Consider the following 15,563-nt stretch of genomic DNA (forward strand, 5'->3'; position numbering starts at 1 on the left):
GTGGCTAACCTGCTCAGGTGAGAGGGCCTTCTTGGGTATTTCACATGAAGGGACTGGGTGCGTGGTGGGGGGTTGGGGGGAGGTGGTTGATGAGTCCTGGATGGCTGTGTCAGAGCCTGGAGGCCACGGGGACAGGTCCAGTTGGTGGGGGGCTGTGGCTGAATCCAGCTACTTGGGCGTTAAAGCCTATGCAGGTCCCCCAAGTGCCTTTTGGAATCTTTTCAGTCTGCGAAGTCCAAAGGCCAGGCAGCCCGGGACTTCCCTGGAGACGGGGATGTGCAAGAACCCCATGGTGGGATCCGTAAGGTCAGCCCACCGCCCAGGCCTCTCTGGTCCTGTCCATCTGTCCAGATGTTCCTCGCCTTGGTCCCTCAGACCCCACCCACCCCCAGGGGCTACTATCCCCCAGGCCACTCTGCTCTCTAACCTGGCTTCACTCGGAGGATCCACAGCACCTTTGCCCTCAACCTTGCCCCAAGTGCAAGAGGCAGCAACAGCTCCCACCACACGATGCCCTAGAGCATTCAGAGCCAGGGGAGGGGGCGGACGGTACCTCAGGGTTCTGACACGGCCGACCACCCCCTCCTTCTGTGGATCCGGTGAACCAGGAGGCCGGTACCGGCCCCTCATGCTCTCTACCTGCGGCAGGGTTGAGGGTGGGGGGGCACCCCCAGGCAGCATTCCTTCAGTTAAGCCTTCTTGGGCCTTCATTTCTTCTTACAAAATCCAACTCTCATGACCCCTGAGGCCTTCTGGGAGCTGGGCTCCTGCCTGCGCCAGCTTCGAGCCTCTGAGCACTGCCCAGCACACACCCCCTCCCCCAGGCGGCCCCCAGCCCGGGGTCCCTCACTTGCCCCCGGTCTCCACTCAGGGGGCCTCTTCTTGTTGGCCTCCCTGGTCCTTCAGGAGTGCACGGGCCCCCAGCAGCGCATTTGGGCCTGAACGCACCCCGGGTTTTAGGACATCACTTCCCCGCCAGAGCAGGCACGCCACACAGGCTGGGGACCCTAGTGCCACCAGCAGTGCCTGCAGCCGTCCGAGGTGTGTCCTGAGTGGATCCAGGACTGCGGTGAAACATCCACGGGGCAGGGCTGGAGGGGACGTTCACTGAGCTCCGTGAACACGCGGCCCCACCCTGCCTCTCTATTCAGTGGCTCCACCTTTATTATAATCTGCCTGCTTTTAGGTGATCTGGAGGTGATTTAGGAGCAGACCCCTCCCACCCTGGAACATAGCAGACTGGATGTGGGCCCAAGGTGGGTCTAGGTCATCCCAGACACCAAAGTAAATTCTGGGACTTCACCAGAGACCCAAAGGAGCTAGTTCATTTGAAAATCAGCATGACTTTTCAAAGAGTCCAGGCTTTTTATCCAATAAAAGAGCATCCTGGACTTCCCTCCCACAAGGCATCAGTTAGATGGGCTCTGGAAGTCACGGAGGCAAAGGAAAGTCAGCAGGTCAGAATCTACACCACCATCTGCCTTGTTGAAGGGGGCCTTCCCAGACTGAGCCCAAAAGGCCTGGACTCCACATGCGGCAAAACCTCTTCCCACTTCTCTCCTCCCCCACCCTCCCTCTCACTTCAGCTTCAAAGAGATACCAAAAGGTGGCGGGACCCACAGCAAGGGAGACCCAGCCCACCCAACCCAGGCTGAGACCCTCACCCCAGGGGCAGGGGTCAGTGGGCTCGCTCTTACCGCCCTGAAACCCAGAGGGGACCACTGCGGGGTGGAGGGGCCCCCCAACTGTCCCCACCCCCGTCAGCACAGGCTGGACACGAGGCATGGGATATGTCTTTATTAAAGATGCAAGCAAGCACAGAGAAGTCTCACGCGTGGTGCTCAGTAACATCCATACAGTACTAAAAATAGAAAAATAGAAAACAAATTTCACAGAAAGCAGCCGCCCTCGCAGATACACAGAAAAAAGGTGCTGCCAAGCCCACCGTGCGATGCCGTGGACCACCTGCCCCGTCCAAGCTGCTCTCCTGGACAAAACAACGGAAGCGCTCGCATCCGCCCTCGGCACAGACCCTCCCTCGGAGGCGGTGACTCCTCTGGCCCCACCACCCCAGGCACTTCCCAGCCCCGCGCAGCCGGGACAGCCCAGTGCACAGGGGCGGCGACAGGTGTGTCGGCGGCCGGCCCCACGGCTCGCCCGCCGCCTCATCACTCCTCTGGCCTGGCGTGGACCCCCGCCTCCGGGCCCTGGAGCAGCACCGAGGGGACCCCACCGGCCCATCCCGGCCAAGACGGGGCACCACACGCACTGGGTGGGTCTGTGGGGCTGAGAGCCGCAGGCCCAGACACAACAATGAACGGTAGGTATAGACCCAGGAGTTCCAGAAAGTACTGTCAAGCCATCTGTTTGCCAACATAAGCAGGTTTCTGCTTCGGGGAATCAAAGACCGTAGAACGAAAAGTCAGGTTCTGAGCAGGTCTGTCTCTGCTGGGGTGGGGGGTAGGGGTGGGGGGCGGTTCTTGGGTCACCGCGTCACATGCCCATCCCTCCAGGTCCTCTGCGTTGGCCTCAGGGACGCTGGCCGGAGGGCAGCCTTTGAAAACGCCCCCCGCCCTGCGAACAGCTTCTGCTGCAACTCAGGGCGACTGCTGAGAACTGAGCGCCGCCGGGGAAATGGGCCCCCCACCCCAGCCTCACTCCGGTCCTCACCAGGGGAGGACAAATGGCTGTGCCGTGTGAACGACAAAAAAAAAAAAAATAAAGTCAACCCTGAGCGCTTCCTACCACCTGGGTGTGGCTCTCCTGAGCCCCTCAGAAATGAACTTTTATTTGGTTTACTGAGATTTATTTAGGTTTCCAGTGAAAAGCTCTATAAAATACAATACGTAGTGTGGGTTGTAATAAAGGTAGACACTCTAGCTGCATATGTTAACAGACGTGACACATGTGGTCCACCAGAATCGCCATCTTTGTGGGCAGACGTTTAGACTCAAAGGCGAGACAGCTGCTCTGGATCAGAACTCAAACCCGCTTTCTCCAGCTTCTCCGGCCATGTCCCCTCCCTCCCCCGGGGTCTCACTTCCAGAGTCTGTCCAGCAAGGAACAAATGAGTGCAAATGGGACTCTGAGCTATAGTGTCTGGGTACTGTGAGCATGCAAGTGTGCGGTTGCTGATATTATAAATAAAAGTCGAACGTGAGGTCGCACTTCCCCATCTTCTGCTTGTACACCAGGTCAAACTTCTCGTTCATGGAGACGGTGAAGATGTCCTTCCAGAGCCCGACCCTTCCTGCAACACACATGGGGCGGGCGAGCTGAGTTCACTGGCGGTCAGGCCAGCTACCAAACCACAGGGAGCTGGGGAGAACGACCTGGAAGGCTCCACATGAATCCCCGGACCCCTCTGAACCTGTCCCGCGGGGATCACCATGGCCATGTGAACCTCAGGCTAGCTGAGCCCACTTCCCTGAGTCTGGCCATCCTGGCATGCTTTCACCCAGGACCAGAAACCTGCAGAGCTGAGGCCCTGGGGAGGGCCTGCCCGTCCACCGCTGGGCCCCAGCACCAGGCAGAGCGGGGGCGCACGTGCCAACACCCCCGAGGACGGGCAGTGTCCGTGGCCCGGGTCTGCAGTTCAGAGGCCACGTGGGATCTGTGTGCCCCGTGACACCACCGCTCATGCAGCTCAACAGCTCCACCAAGGCAGCTGTTGCTTCTGGAGAATTTTAAAAGGCAGAATGTCTCATGGTGGGCAGGCAGCTGCCGGGGCCAGGTCAAGGGTGGAGATTTCGAGAAGCCTGCCCATGTGACGTCAGGGGAGAACTGACAGGGAATAAAACCATTAGAGCTCCCAACTCGACACCAAGACCAGTCCCACCCAGGCCCTCGTGGCTGGTCTATCACAGCGACATCCCAATGAGGCGTGGTCAGACCCCCTTTGCCCACCCCTTGCAGGACATGAGGGGCCTGGAGCCGACAGACTGATGGGCCGGCATGGGCCTTCCCCTTCTTCGTGAAGGGAGAGAGATCAAAATGATGAAAACTGCTGAACCCGCTTTCCTTAACTACGAGATCTTCGGTTCTGGGCACTATGAATGGTGACTGTGAAGAAGTCAGGAGTGGGTCCCTGCCCTCCGTCTGCAGTAAGTGCGTCACCCAGAGCACCGCGGCCGAGCTTTTTACACACCGGCCTCAGGGCACTGAGTGCTCGCCTAGAATTCTGTTCACCATCAGCATCTCTGACGGCAGAGCTCTGACCGTCCCAGCAAGCATCTCTCGTTAAGCTGTGCTATTAACAGTCACCCCTGTCCTGGCAGGACCTAATGTATGAAACTGCAACCCTGCAAACGCTGAGCTAACAGATCCAAAGTGACATGGATTTTCTCTTCGGTGATGAAAAATTATATGTTGGTGATGGAGAGGAACCCTCTAAGGACACCTCAGGGTCAGAATTACAAGCTCTGGACCCACCACACCGTATATTTTTTTCCACGATTATTTTTCTCAGCTGAGGCAGCCAAGAGCTCATCAGAGGAGTCACCCACCTGGTTTAGGATTTGGACTCAAGACAGTGCAATTTATGCTGTGACATGAATCAAATCTAAGCAATGCAGCTGGCTACTCAAGCCCCTGCATTCTCACCAACGCAAGGAGGTCTTCCGAGCAAAGAGGCAATGTGCTAAAAGAAAACAAAACCAAAGAACTGAAATAAAGCAAAACCAAGGTAAACGATGATAAATGCAAACACAGCGGAAGGAGCATATGTGCACGCAGCGTGTTCTTGACACTTCTTAACCACACAAGTGAACCGAAAGGGGGGCTTCTGGAGAAGGTCACACCCAGGGGTAACAGAACACAGAGAAAGCAAAACTAAAAAAGAGCAAATAAATTTTAAATAATAAACGTTCGTGAAGATGCAGCCAGGAAATAAACGGCAGGGTGACGTGGCTCGTTAACTAACATCTTCCCGGAGAGTGGCCCGCCTGCCTTGACAGGAAGGCACCCAACTGCCTGACCTTCAGGACAGCCTGGGAGCCACATGGGTCGGCAACCCGACTGGCCCTCCGTACAGGGAGGACGAAGGGCCAGAGCAGCCCGGCCAGGCCGCGGAGGAGCTCCTCTCTCCCCTCTGGGCGGCTGCTCATGGAGTCCGGTGTCATTCCGAGCCCTCCCCTCCAATCCAGGAGCTGGGAACCAGCCTCGGCCATGGATTTGAGGTGCCACGGATGTGAATGCCTGAGCCCTCTGCCGTGAAGCAGCTGCAAACAGCACGAGCCCTCGGGGCACAGAGAGCGGCCCCCATGGATCTGGGGAGGACTCCTGCGGGAACACCTGCCCACACCTCAGAAGGCTCCACCCCCAGCACCCCGCTCTTAGGCTGGGAGAGCCCCCTGGCCTCTGTGACAGCTGCCCGGCCAGCCCTGGAGAGGCCTGCACTTCCTGCTTGCTGTCACTCTCTCACATGCGTGTACACACACACATACACACACACACACACACACACACTGTGCACACATACCCCTCACATATACACACAGCACATACACCACAGACACACACACCCCTTCCCTGGGATGCGCTGCACCTCACCTGTGTGGCTGCCTCCCCTGGGGAACAGAGGGAGACAGCCCTTGCTCACGTGTGCACGCTCTGTGCTCCTCAACTCCACAGCCCCAAACCCATCGCCAGGGTGGGGGCCATCTGAGGAGGTGTCTGCCTGAAAACCTCTTCCCCAAAGAACCTGAGACATCCCCCCGCCAGCAGCCGCCCCGCTGTGAACTCCACACCCTGTGCAGGGCCACAGGCTGACTCCAGCGGGGGCTTCCAGGATCCTCAGTGGCCCATTTTGGGTTACCTTCTTGCCCCCCACCCTGGGGAGCAGAAAGCTCTGGAGATATGAGGCTGAACCATGACTCGGGGCCGGGGGGAGAATAGGGGTCCAGAAAGCATGAGGACGCCGGCAGGGAGGGGGGGAGCGCCCCAGGGGCTGGGCGGCACGTACCCCAGCCCACGGGCAGGGCCTCGGGACGCCGGCGGGGGCGGGGGGGGTGGCCAGGGGCCGGGCGGCACGTACCCCGGCCCACGGGCAGGGCCTCGGGACGCCGGCGGGGGGGGGCGGGGCGGGGGGCGGGCGGCACGTACCCCGGCCCACGGGCAGGGCCTCGGCGTTACAGCACTGGTCCACCAGCTGGTGGCAGTGCTCGGTCAGTGACTCCAGCTGTGCCTTGTCGCAGGACACCCCCAGGAACCTGGCCAGCTGCTCCACCATGGTCACCAGGTCCTGGAAGACAAGAGCAGAGACGCGGGAGCCCATCAGAGGCGGCACCTTTGTGGAACACCACTCTGGGGACCTTTTATCCACAGCCTGACTCAAGTCCTCGAGACAAATTGGACGCCATCATCAAGAAATAAGGATCCGGGTTAAGAGACTGCCCGAGGGCGCTCAGCTCCCGCCCCGGGCCTCTGGGAATCTGGAAGCAGATGTGAGGCCTTGACGTAGCGGTGGCCATGTCCAGCAGCAGCAAGCAGTAAAGGAAGGCACTTGGGCACTGTGCCAGGGGCAGGACCAGCTCACTCTCCCCTTCCTTCCCCGCCATCAGCTGGAACCCAGACGGCGCTCAGGAGAGCCCTGAGGAGGGGGGGACCCGGGGGCCCCAGGGCCAGCCCACCTCGCAGGGCAGGGAACCTGGCTCGCTGCGAAGATTCGGTGACGTGAAGCCGTCTCTGGGCCCCGGCGTCCTGGCACTGCTGACGGCACAGCTGCCGCTGCCTCACCGTCTCCAAGGGGCCCTACCCACCTGCTCGCCACACAGCCCCGCCCCTCCGCAGCCATGCCCTGCCCCAGGAAACACTGAAGCCCGCCGCGGTCTCCGCCCCAGCGTCACCGTCCCCAGTGTCCTGCCCATAGCCTGGGCTGTCTGTCAGCAGACCAAATGCCGGCCAGCGGTGGCTGGGTCACGTGAGGAGAACGCTAGAGGCTGTCTCCTCTCCCACAGGCCTGCAAGGCAGACACAGCCTCCCGGCGAGTCTGGAGAAGCGGGGCACAGGGCTGTGTTTCAGCTCTGACGTTTTCTGTAAACTGCACGCCCTGCTCCCTCAGGATGAAATACTAAGTGATTCATAAAAGCGAGGCGCTGGGAGCAACCTGCCAGCTGGCACCGCACCCTGCAGGTGAGTCCGCAGCTGGACGGGCGGGCTCCTCCTCATCCCGCCCTGCCATGGAGCCCCGTGCCCCCCCATCCCAGAACAGGGGTGGAGGGGAAAAAAGATGAAAAGACAACTCGTGTCCACCCAGACATGGGAACGCCCACAGCACTCTGCTCACAGTTACCCAGAATGGGAACAGCCCAAATGCCCGAAGCCCTGAGTGGATGGACAAACATGCGACGGTGGACACGCTGCCAAGAACATGCCCCAGGGAGCAGGGGAGCTCACCAAGGGGAGCAGAGGCCAGACACCAGCACACACCCGCCGGGTGGTCAGCAGCCTGCAAACCAGCCCCCCGCCCCTCCACAGACAGACAGACAGACAGACAGCCCGGACGAGACATGCAGACTCAGCCACCTCGGCCTTTGCCCCGAGCTGGTCCCCTCACCTCGGACAGGATGCTGGGTGGTGCTCTGCCAGAAGCCAGCCTTGAGGAACTCCACCCGTGGCAAAGGTCATGAGGAAGGAGGCTCAGCATATGCAAAGGCGGGATGGAGCCTCAGAAGCCCCCTGGAGATTCTCGAGCATCTACCCCCAAAACCAGAGTCTGCCTACTTTACTGCTTTGTGCTCTCACCTACACCTCTGACTTTACAGGGGGCTGTCCCCCACCACCTCTCTCTGAAAAAGAGTTAACTTACAGCTCCAGTTAATAAAGTTCCTGGGCGTGATAAGAGTGTTTTAACCTACAAACTCCTTTGGAAGTCCTCTAGCCTGCCTGAATAAGTTCTTCCAGCCACATGTGATTGTTCACAGCTTCCCAACCGTGAGAGGCATGAGATGTTCTAAACTGTCTAAATACAGATTCCTTTGAGCGGTTAAAAGATTGATTAGAAATTGTATTGGTGAAGGGTTTTTCACTTGTTGGGCCAATGTTTGCTGCTAAGTTTCCATATCCCTTACCTGCTGTGTCCCTGGCAGTGTATTGATTAATATAATTGATGTAAGTAGTAGCTTTAATGTTTGTAACCTTGGACATTTGAGTTAATTCTTTTTCTTGTTATAGCCCACCACACCTTTGCCCTATAGGAATGCAACTTTATCTAATGCTTTTGGAGGGTGGCGCCTGACTAATCACCTTTAGAGAAAAATAAGTTTTCTGAAGAAAGGGTCTTAAAATGTTAACAGGCCTCCGGGCCAGAAGATTTTGCAAATCACCTAAACTTTTGCATATGATAAGTTTGCAGGAAGAAAGCCTGGCTTACTGCATGACTCTACCCTTTCCCCCATTATCCTCTATGCACAACTTAAGGTATAAAAACGACTTTGGAAAATAAAGTGCGGGCCTTGTTCACCAAAGCTTGGTCTCCCCATGTCATTCTTTCTCTCGCCTTCTGGCTGAATTATTCAGCCTCTTTTCTCCACTGAATTTTCTCACTGAGCTATCCTTATTCTATTATTCTTTATGTCTCTAATTAATATTTAATTAAAGCTACTGTATCCAGTAGCAGGAGTGCCTAGAGGAGCTATCCCACGTTGAAGGTCAGGAAAGGAGGCAGTGAGGAGATACCCCTCGTCCAAGGTAAGGAGCAGCAGCTGCGCTTTGCTGGAGTAGCCGTGAAGAGATACCCCACGCCCAAGGTAAGAGAAACCCAAGTAAGACGGTAGGTGTTGCAAGAGGGCATCAGAGGGCAGACACACTGAAACCATACTCACAGAAAACTAGTCAATCTAATCACACTAGGACCACAGCCTTGTCTAACTCAATGAAATTAAGCCATACCCATGGGGCAACCCAAGACGGGTGGGTCATGGTGGAGAGTCTGACAGAATCTGGTCCACTGGATAAGGGAATGGCAAACCTCTTCAGTATTCTTGCCTTCAGAACCCCATGAACGGTACGAAAAGGCAAAATGATAGGATACTGAAAGAGGAACTCCCCAGGTCAGTAGGTGCCCAATATGCTACTGGAGATCAGTGGAGAAATAACTCCAGAATGAAGGGATGGAGCCAAAGCAAAAACAATACCCAGCTGTGGATGTGACTGGTGATAGATGCAAGGTCTGATGCTGGAAAGAGCAATATTGCATAGGAACCTGGAATGTCAGGTCCATGAATCAAGGCAAATTGGAAGTGGTCAAATAGGAGACGGCAAGAGTGAATGTCAACATTCCAGGAATCAGCGAACTAAAATGGACTGGAATGGGTGAATTTAACTCAGATGACCATTATATCTACTACTGCGGGCAGGAATCCCTCAGAAGAAATGGAGTGGCCATCATGGTCAACAAGAGAGTCTGAAATGCAGTACTTGGATGCAATCTCAAAAACGACAGAATGATCTCTGTTCGTTTCCAAGGCAAACCATTCAATATCACAGTAATCCAAGTCTATGCCCCAACCAGTAATGCTGAAGAAGCTGAAGTTGAACGGTTCTATGTGAACCGTGAACTTCCTGATGTTCAAGCTGGTTTTAGAAAAGGCAGAGGAACCAGAGATCAAATTGCCAATATCCACTGGATCATGGAAAAAGCAAGAGAGTTCCAGAAAAACATCTATTTCTGCTTTATTGACTACGCCAAAGCCTTTGACTGTGTGGATCACAATAAACTGTGGAAAATTCTGAGAGAGATGGGAATACCAGACCACCTGATCTGCCTCTTGAGAAATCTGTATGCAGGTCAGGAAGCAACAGTTAGAACTGGACATGGAACAACAGACTGGTTCCAAATAGGAAAAGGAGTACGTCAAGGCTGTATATTGTCACCCTGCTTATTTAACTTATATGCAGAGTACATCATGAGAAACGCTGGGCCGGAAGAAACACAAGCTGGAATCAAGATTGCCGGCAGAAATATCAATAACCTCAGATACGCAGATGACACCACCCTTATGGCAGAAAGTGAAGAGGAACTCAAAAGCCTCTTGATGAAAGTGAAAGTGGAGAGTGAAAACGTTGGCTTAAAGCTCAACATTCAGAAAAAGAAGATCATGGCATCTGGTCCCATCACTTCATGGGAAATAAATGGGCAAACAGTGGAAACAGTGTCAGACTTTCTTTTTTGGGCTCCACAATCACTGCAGATGGTGACTGCAGCCATGAAATTAAAAGACGCTTACTCCTTGGAAGGAAAGTTATGACCAACCTAGAGAGCATATTCAAAAGCAGAGACATCACTTTGCCAACAAAAGTCCGTCTAGTCAAGGCTATGGTTTTTCCTGTGGTCATGTATGGATGTGAGAGTTGGACTGTGAAGAAGGCTGAGCGCTGAAGAATTGATGCTTTTGAACTGTGGTGTTGGAGAAGACTCTTGAGAGTCCGTTGGACTGCAAGGAGATCCAACCAGTCCATTCTGAAGGAGATCAGCCCTGGGATTTCTTTGGAAGGAATGATGCTAAAGCTGAAACTCCAGTACTTTGGCCACCTCATGCGAAGAGTTGACTCATTGGAAAAGACTCTGATGCTGAGAGGGATTGGGGGCAGAAGGAGAAGGGGACGACAGAGGATGAGATGGCTGGATGGCATCACTGACTTGATGGACGCGAGTCTGGGTGAACTCTGGGAGTTGGTGACGGACAGGGAGGCCTGGCGTGCTGTGATTCATGGGGTCGCAAAGAGTCAGACACGACTGAGAGACTGAACTGAACTGATTGTATCCAGTTTGCCAACGCCGTCCCTGCTTTGAATTCCCTGGATCCACCGGGGCTGGACCCCGGCAGTGCTCCACCACCGTCGAAGCAGAAAAATAAACAGGCCTTTCAGAAGCACTGCAGGCCACCCCTAACTCGGGAGCTGCACATGGCCCAGGCCAGAGCAAGGGCCTGGGGGCCTGCATGGGCTGGAGGCGAAGCCCTGTCAGGGGCTCTGGGCCCACCTAGAACCCTGAGGTCCAAGATGCACCCCTGATGACCAGGCACTGCAGGCCCCACCCTCCCTGAGGGCTCCACTGTGGGACAGACGGCATGGAGCCTGGAGCATCACCCCTGCCCCTTGGCACCTAACCACCAGGGCACACACCACTCAGGACACGCCCATCAGGACACACCCCCTAGGCACCCACCCCCTCAGGACACACCCCCGAGGCACCCACCCCTCAGGACACACCCCCAAGGCACCCACCCTTCAGGACACACCCCCGAGGCACCCACCCCTCAGGACACACCCCTGAGGCTCTCACCCTGAGGCGCCCACCCCCAGGCACTCACCCGGTGCATGTCTTCGTACTTGAGGAATAGCACGTTCGAGTCCATGTGGTGCTCCCAGAACTCCTGCACGTGCTCAAACCAGGAGCCATAGCCCACTGTGGACACAAGGGGACAGGAGAGGTCACAGGAGGGATGGGCGTGTGGATGGCGGCTCGCTCCTCTGCCCAGCAGCTGTGACGCAGCTCCAGCTCCTCAGGCAGCCGCACGTCCCCTGGCCGCCTGCCCCACCTCCCAGATGCCCAAGGCCCGACCCTGAGCAGGGAGGCCTCCATCCCCCCGGTGCGCAGGTGCCGGCTCCAGGAGCTTCTTGAACACATGGTGAATGCAAGAGAGGGCCGCCTAGAGGAGCTGGGCCCAGGGCCAGTCGGTCTGCAGTCGGGGAGGGTGGAGCTGACATGGGGCCAGACACAGGCAGGACCAGGAGGCACAGTGTGAAGAGGGGCAACAGGCTGTCCCGACACACGAGCTCATACCTACACCACAGCCGGCGTGTCCCACGACCCTCTGGGCTGTGGCCTAGGGCTGGGGTCCCACGGCCACAGGGGGACCCATGTACCAGTCAGTGTGGCCAGGCCTCTTCACAGCATTCTTCATAAAAACTATGGGTTCTCGTGTCCACAGGGTCACACTGATGCCCCCCACTGTGAGGGCAGCTTCCAAGGGGGCTTCCATGTGGACTAGAGGGAGGTCTCAGCCAAAGAACGTGGGGGCCCCTGGGCCGGTGGAGCCTCGAGAAGCAGGTCCAGCTGGACAACAGAGGCCAGTCAAGAGGAGTGGCCACACTGCCAGGGCCCTCACTTAGTTGAGTGCCCATCCATCTCCCGAATCCTAGGACATGACGCATGGCCCAAGGCCAGAGGAGCACCCGCCCTGACGGCAAAGCCCAAGGACACTGGTGACGGCCACATGGGAGTGACCAGCACTGGGAGGGAGCCCCAAGGCCTGGGGCAGGCGCCTCCCACACCAGGCAAGCTTGAAGCGATCCACGAGGGCTGGGCGGGAAGCAGGGCAGGGAGCTGCAAAGGGGCCTCAGAGAAGCGGGGGGGCATGGGCGGAGGGGGTCAGAGGCAGACGGCACCATCAGACAGTAGCCAGGCAGGGGGGCAGAGGACGGGGACTTGGATCAGAGGCAGCCAGCCTCTCACACCCTCACTGGCCACGAGACGGAGCAGGCCCTGAACCGGTCTGCGCCTCCTCCTCCGTGAATGGCATGACAACAGAATCTGTGCCCCGCCACCCCCCTACCGCTGGGTTGCCGCCCCAAGAAAACCAGGTACAGGTCTCGGCCCCTGGGGACCAGTGGGGGCATCGCTGTTTGTCCTCTCTGGCGGGAGGCACTGGGGGTCCCATGTGTACTATTGAAGTCCACCGAGTGGCAGAGCCATGCGTACACACGTGACCAAGGCTGGGAAATGGGGACCCCGACCCCGCCAGCCCAATCCATCAGCAGTCGGCCATCCCGCCAGCAGGGCGCAGCGCAGCGGCAGCCTAGGCCCACAGTCCGACGTGGGTCCTGGGAGTGGAGGTATGGGTCAAGGGGCACTGGTGGTGGGGATGGAGCAGAGCAGAAGGCCCTCTTCAGGCCATTTATGGAGAAGGAAGGGGGCGCTCTGGAAGGGGATGGGGGTGAGTGGGCAGAAATGAATCAGCAGTGCAGGCTACAGCCAAAGGCCTCACTAGGCCTGCTGCTGGGTGAGCCCTGGCCCTCCTGGCCTGGTCCCCCCACGGCCAAGGTTTCAGACTCCAGGTCTTGCACCCTCCCGTCGGCCTGGCACATCCCTGCTCCTCCCACACCAGGAGGAGACCCACGCACAGGGCAGGACATGAGGGCCAGGCCAGCCTTCCCGATCTTCAGCATGGGGGCGAGTCCAGAGAAGGAAGGGACCTGACCAACTCGCTGGCAGGCTGGTAACCCTGGGGTCCCCAAGCAGACGCTCCCAAGTCTGGGCCCACAGCTGGCACGCAGATCGGCGTCCTGGGACTGAGCGGTCCACTGGGCATGGACATGGAGACCAGAACACCACCCCCCCCCCAGAGAACACTCGCAGACAGACAACCAGGGCCTGAGGATGGGGCGGGGGGGGGGGGGGGGGGGGGGACTCGGGGACAGGGAGGCCGAGAAGACAGGGGACGCAGGCACTCCTCCACCCTGCTCCTGTCCCCTGGCACTTGGGCCCAGGCACCCCCCCCCACCCACCCTGCCCTGCAGTGTGTGCGTCACAACCCCTGACACAGGCCTCGGGGCAGCGCGCCCAGACTGTCAGCGGACGGACAGCGAGTTTCACTGCCTCTTCTGCACGGCACTCAAGCTCTTCAGCACCTTGGACAGAGAAGGCAAGCGTCCTCAGAGCAGGGAATAAACAGGACCAGGTGCTCGGGTGCAGGCGCTGTGGGGGACCACAGCAAGCGTGTGCAGCCTTGAACGTCAGTGCTGGGCAGTGCCGTGACCTTCACGAGGTGGACGGGCCTGTACTAGATAACTTATAACTCCTCCAGCCTGAGCGGGGGGCTTTTAAGGTCTGTACCGTGGGGCAGTGTGAACGCAGTGGCCACCCACTGTTTGCAATGGCGGTGTTCCCGTGCCAGCGGCTGCTTTAAAGGCAGGAGCGCAAACCAGGACTTAAAACACGGCTCTGGGAACCAAATACCTGACAGACCAGGAGGGGCCCGAGCCAGTTGATGGGCTGGGCGGAAGGGAGGCTGAACAGAGGCCTTCAGCAGGTTCCCAGGGCCTTAAGGCACAACTGCTGAGGCCACCTACACTTGTCCCTTCCCATCCGGGGTCCCTCCCCGCCAGGCTGGGCTGAAGCAGAGACGCAAGGGCAAGAAAGAGAGGGCCTCAGGCACTGTGGGGAGCTCACTCAGGAGGTCTGGTCTTCAGCCAGGCTCCAATTCAGCCGTCCCAGGTCCCATGTAAACTTGGGGCGCTGTGCTCCTGTACTGCCTCTATGCACTTTATCATGCTCCTGCCACGTAATCTCATTGCAGAACCCCTGCCCTGCCTGGGCTGGACAACGAATGGACAACCAGGCTGAGGGTTCCCCAAGCTGGGAAATAAAACAGGAAGTGTATTTGCAGGAGAGTCTCCGGACAGACTTAATTCATTTCAAAACTCTCCTGAGCGCAAAGTCTTAAGCAGCAGGGTGTGCAGAGAAGCCAAGGTTGGCAGGTAGGGGAACAGAATCAACACCACGGCCAAGGGGACAGCTCCCTCCCTGGTCCACTCCTCCCCAGGGAGGGCAGACATGGATGGAGGGGCTCTGGCAGGCTCGGCCCCTGCCGAAGCCTCTCCCCTGGGAACATGCTTCCTGCCAAGAGCACTGTCCCGCCCCTCCCTTGGAGTGAACCCCACCTGCCACACTGGCCTGGGGCTGGCGGCCACATCTGACCCTCAAGTCCAGCTGAAGGCCTGGGGCCCTCACACGAAGCCAAAGCCTCCACGCTGGCCTTGGGCACCAATAACGGGGATCTAGGCCACTGTTCCCACAGCTTGGAATCCAGGCAGGGATACGGATGCTTTTAACCGGGAGACTTCTCAGAACCCCAAGGGTGTGGGGAGAGAGATGGGCTTCGGCATCGAATGCCCGCTCGGCCTGGCACAAGCTTCCTGACCCCCCTCAGCCCGAGCTCCGCTGCCCACCAGCAGGGAAGCAGGCCAGCCCCACGGTTATCAGAGTCCTGGGGTGATGGGAAGCACCCCTGTGGGAACATCACACACAGACACTCACACTTGTCGTTCATGAACCTCCGGCAGAACTCCTGGAACGTGCCTCGGTAGCTCATGGTCCGCAGCGAGCGGTGGAACTGGTAATAGGACACCACCAGGTCCTTGGGGTTCCGGGCCATGTAGATGACCTGCGGTGGAGGGGTGGGCAGGGGGAGGAGGAGGCACAGGCGGGCAGACGGGGGAGGTTAGTCTGCAATCCTCCGGCCCAGGAAGGCCGCCCCGAGCAGGCTCCACTGGCCTACAAGCTACTCTCCTAGCCCATTACCCGTGGTGAGGTCAGCCCTTCACACACCACGACCAAGCGCCTTCTCACCGTTGCTCTGTCTCAGAGCTGCACTCCTGTCCACACGACAGTGTCAGCTAGGACAATCACTTGCGTGTTTGATCACACTTCTGTCCTCCAGCACTACTTGTTTTTTTAAACTATAGTTGATCCTTTAGAGAAGACTCTTGAGAGTCCCTTGAACTGCAAGGAGATCAAACCAGTCAATCATTACGGAAATCAGTCCTGAATGTTCACTGGA

General features: G+C 57.8%; 1 protein-coding gene across 1 annotated transcript in view; it reads right to left on the reverse strand.

Annotated features, from left to right (window-relative positions):
• Positions 1-1,782: 1,782 nt before the first annotated feature.
• SULT4A1 (sulfotransferase family 4A member 1) overlaps positions 1,783-15,563 on the reverse strand; it is a 33,308-nt gene continuing 19,527 nt past the window's right edge. The window contains 4 exon segments of the mRNA NM_001076518.1: positions 1,783-3,250; positions 6,103-6,241; positions 11,313-11,407; positions 15,041-15,167. Coding sequence (NP_001069986.1) covers positions 3,138-3,250; positions 6,103-6,241; positions 11,313-11,407; positions 15,041-15,167 — 474 coding nt within the window. The 3' untranslated portion in view covers positions 1,783-3,137.

The sequence above is a fragment of the Bos taurus genome, chromosome 5 (genome assembly GCF_002263795.3).
Source record: "Bos taurus isolate L1 Dominette 01449 registration number 42190680 breed Hereford chromosome 5, ARS-UCD2.0, whole genome shotgun sequence".
Classification (NCBI taxonomy): domain Eukaryota; kingdom Metazoa; phylum Chordata; class Mammalia; order Artiodactyla; family Bovidae; genus Bos; species Bos taurus.